This window comes from Aplysia californica, unplaced genomic scaffold (assembly GCF_000002075.1).
Source record: "Aplysia californica isolate F4 #8 unplaced genomic scaffold, AplCal3.0 scaffold00882, whole genome shotgun sequence".
NCBI classification, from domain to species: Eukaryota; Metazoa; Mollusca; class Gastropoda; order Aplysiida; family Aplysiidae; genus Aplysia; species Aplysia californica.
The window spans coordinates 171158-174728 of NW_004798152.1; the positions used below are offsets into that span (position 1 = coordinate 171158).

Below are 3571 nucleotides of genomic sequence, written 5' to 3' on the forward strand. Positions count from 1 at the left end.
ATCTCTCTCTCTCTCTCTCTCTCTCTCTCTCTCTCTCTCTCTCTCTCTCTCTCTCTTCTCTCTCTCTCTTTTTTTCTCTCACACTCACTCACTCTCACACACTAACACACACTCACACACGCTCACACCACCACTACTACCATCTCCATCTCCCTCGTTCGTTTCTCCTTGAAGCACTTTTATTATTCTGTCTACCACAGTTGGAAAGTAATTCATGCTTCTTAAGTAGGTTAACGGCTTCTCCATGCAAATGTATTGTAATGTAGTTTGGTATTTCGGTTTATGTACTTGTGTTTATTACTGTTGCATATTGGCAGGTAGCTTTTAATGCCTGTTTTGGGGCCCGGCCTTATCCTGTTCCAAACTGGAATCCTTCAATTCAGCTGACTCTTCGCTTTTCGTCTCTCTATCGATTTTACCGAGAAATTTGTTTCTGTCCCTTTTGTTCCATTAGTTCGTCTACCACCTTGCATCACTATGTTCCTGTTCCCCCCCCCCCTTTCCCCAACTCGTCTCCAATCATTTTATTGTTCCGTAAACTCTAGCTCTGATATCCTCTTCACTTCAAACAACACAAATAAAAACAGAAAGAAGCATTGTCTACAGGGGTAAATTTTAAACTAAAACAAAATCTGTTAATCTTAATGGCTTGTTCCGTAAGCTTCGCCTCACAAAACTCTTATATATAAAGTACTGCCAGGTCGAGATGTGTTATTTTAGGCAAACGTAATCTAACGAATTGACAAAGGGACGAGAGGACGTTTAAAACTCACTTTGATCTTTTTCTTTGTTTTTTTGTGTGTATTTATTGGGGGTGGGGGTGGGGGTGGGGGGGATTTCTTTTTTCATTCTTCTTTAGACTTTTATTCGTGATCCCAGTTTGATTGGCACAAAGGGCTCTGCTTTCAGAATCCGAAGCGCTTCAGTCTCTGAGTTCTTTCTACAGACTCTCTCTCTCTCTCTCTCTCTCTCTCTCTCTCTCTCTCTCTCTCTCTCTCTCTCTCTCTCTCTCTCTCTCTCGTTTACTTTCGGTCTCTCTCTCTCTCTTTCTTTCAGTCTTTGTATTCTTCTCTACATGTCCCTCTATAGATGAATAGATAGATAGATAGGTAGATAGATAGATAGATAGATAGATAGATAGATAGATAGATAGATAGATAGATAGATAGATAGATAGATAGATAGATAGATAGATAGATAAAATCGTGTATTTTTTTCCATGTTGTAGAACCTCGACGACTGGTCTTTCAACGTGTTCGCTGTGAACGAGGCGGCCGATGGCCACGCCCTCAAGTTCGTCGGCTATGAGCTGCTGCAGAAGTATGACCTTATCACCAAGTTCAAGATCAACACGCAGGTATGTATGCGTCAGGGTTTGTCAAGGAGTTACTTTTAATCTCCTTGGGGTTTGTTAGTTTGTTTGTTTGGTTTGTTGGCTGGTTTGTTAGTTGGTTGTTTGTTTGGTTGATTTGTTGGTTGATTAGTTGGTTGGTTTTGTGTATTTATGTGTGTATGTAGCGGTATGTGGTTTTGCGTCTATGTTTAGGTTTGTATGAGTTTCTTTATGTGTGTAAGTATCTGTACGGGTGTTTGTGTGTGTCTCCACAATGTGTGCGTTTTTGCGTGTTAGATTCTGTGTGTCTGTTTATTTGTGTATGTGTTTGAGTGTGTGTGTGTGTGTGTGTGTTTGTGTTTGTTTGTGCGTGCGTGCGTGCGTGTGTTTTTGCGTGCGTGTGTGTGTGTGTGTGTGCGTGTGTGTGTGTGTGTGTGTATGTGTGTGTGTGTGTGTGTGTGTGTGTGTGTGTGAATTTGTGTAATTTGAGTTGCTTTCACCACTTCTGTATTTAAAAACAGAAATGTCAAAAATTTAGAAACCTCTTTTCAATGTCATAGATTGTCGTTTTTTAAAAGTTGTGCATTTGGCCAATTTTTTTTTGAGAAACGTTCGTTTTTTTCTTGCCTATTTCTTATTTATTTATAATAGAATAGAGAGAGATGGAGAAGTGGAATGAGAGGGAGGGAGATAAAGAGAGACGGATAGAGGGGGGAGGCGAGGGAGGACGGGAGCAGTGTATATAAAATAATTTTTCATTATTGGTGCTCAGCATCAAGGTGAAAGTAAAAAGGATTCGTCCTTGCAATTATCCGTGCATCAGTGGGTCTCAGATTCATTATTATTCGTATTTTCTGGTCTTTGTCCCTGTCTGTTTCATAATGCGTTAGTATTTTTCGATATTTGTCTAATACAGTGGAGTTCCATTAAACAGAAACCTGAGAGACTGCCGGATTGTCTTTTGAGAGATTAACCAAATAGCGGAGAGAGGAAGAAAACCAGGAGATGCTCTGTTTATGTGGTTTATCGCTGGGGGGTTTTATTAAACGTATTCGATTTAAGCGGACTCCACTATATTATGTTGGCTTTGTCGATGGAATTAGCATTGTCATAGAAATTGGGTGCACAAAATATGTCACTGCATGGTCAATATGATGATAATTACTAACGGTGGGTGATCTGAATCAGATGGTGTCGTGTTTTGTCCTAATTCATTTCGTTCCATCTGTTTTGCCTGACTTATTTGTTTTCTCATTGACTGAATTAATGACCATTCGTTTAATAATAGATTTAAAGGCTTCTGTATGCGTCTTGTGGATGTTTCGAGTTGCAGTTTGTTACGAATTCTATTTGCAATGCACTCCTTGTCGATCTGTGTTTGTTTTTGAAATTATCATCCCGCTTGAAAAGAAAGAATACACATAAAAAGGTTCCATCTTTACTTGCTTTTAAAATTCATAAATTTCGATACCAGCTGTCTCAAAAGTAACTAAAATGCTGATGTATGTCTTGTATATGTGCTTTGTTTTACTCAAAGCTGTCTCTATTGGGTTTTTATTTGTTTCTTTGTTTGTTTCAGCTTTTGTTTTGCTCTTGTTTGTTATTGTTTTGGATTTTGTTGTTGGTGCTGTTGTTATTGCTGTTGTTGTTGTTGTTATTGTTTTGTTTGCTTGTTGCATTTTTTGGGGGAGTTGTGTTGTTTTTGTGTCATTGACCATTCCTACAATATTGACAACGTTTGATTTTTATCAAAAGGTGGGCATGATTTTGTCAATTTTGCATATGTACTTATTGTAACATGCTAGCTTAAATCATACTGATTTGTAAATCAAATAGTAGCCAAGATGTTTCCTCTTTTCAATGTATTTCGCTTTTCAAGACAATAGGGAAGTTGGTAAATGTTCAATAATCAGGAATTACTCTGAATAATGTTTTAAGCTGGCAGTTGTCTTGTTGATTGCAGTAGCAAGCACAATCAGGACTTTACACATGATAAGGGTGGGTGGTTTACGGGTGCTCTGGTGTTGTTTGCTCCTTCTGTCCTATCAAATATATGTCATCTCTCGCCCTCATTCTTTGTTTCTGTTTATTACTTTCTTTTATCTCTGCTAAACCCCGGCACTTATATGATCTCATTCTGTCGCTAGTGCGTTAAAACTCTTCCTAAACAAACAAAGGTGGCATGATCATCATCATCATCATCATCATCATCATCATCATCATCATCATCATCATCAT

At 38.5% G+C, this 3571-nt stretch overlaps 1 protein-coding gene across 1 annotated transcript in view; it reads left to right on the forward strand.

Annotated features, from left to right (window-relative positions):
- Positions 1-3571, forward strand: part of LOC101852283 (calcium/calmodulin-dependent 3',5'-cyclic nucleotide phosphodiesterase 1A) — a gene marked incomplete at its 5' end in the record, with an annotated part of 95606 nt that overhangs the window by 57752 nt on the left and 34283 nt on the right. The window contains 1 exon segment of the mRNA XM_035972870.1: positions 1229-1357. Within this exon segment, the coding sequence (XP_035828763.1) occupies positions 1229-1357 (129 nt within the window).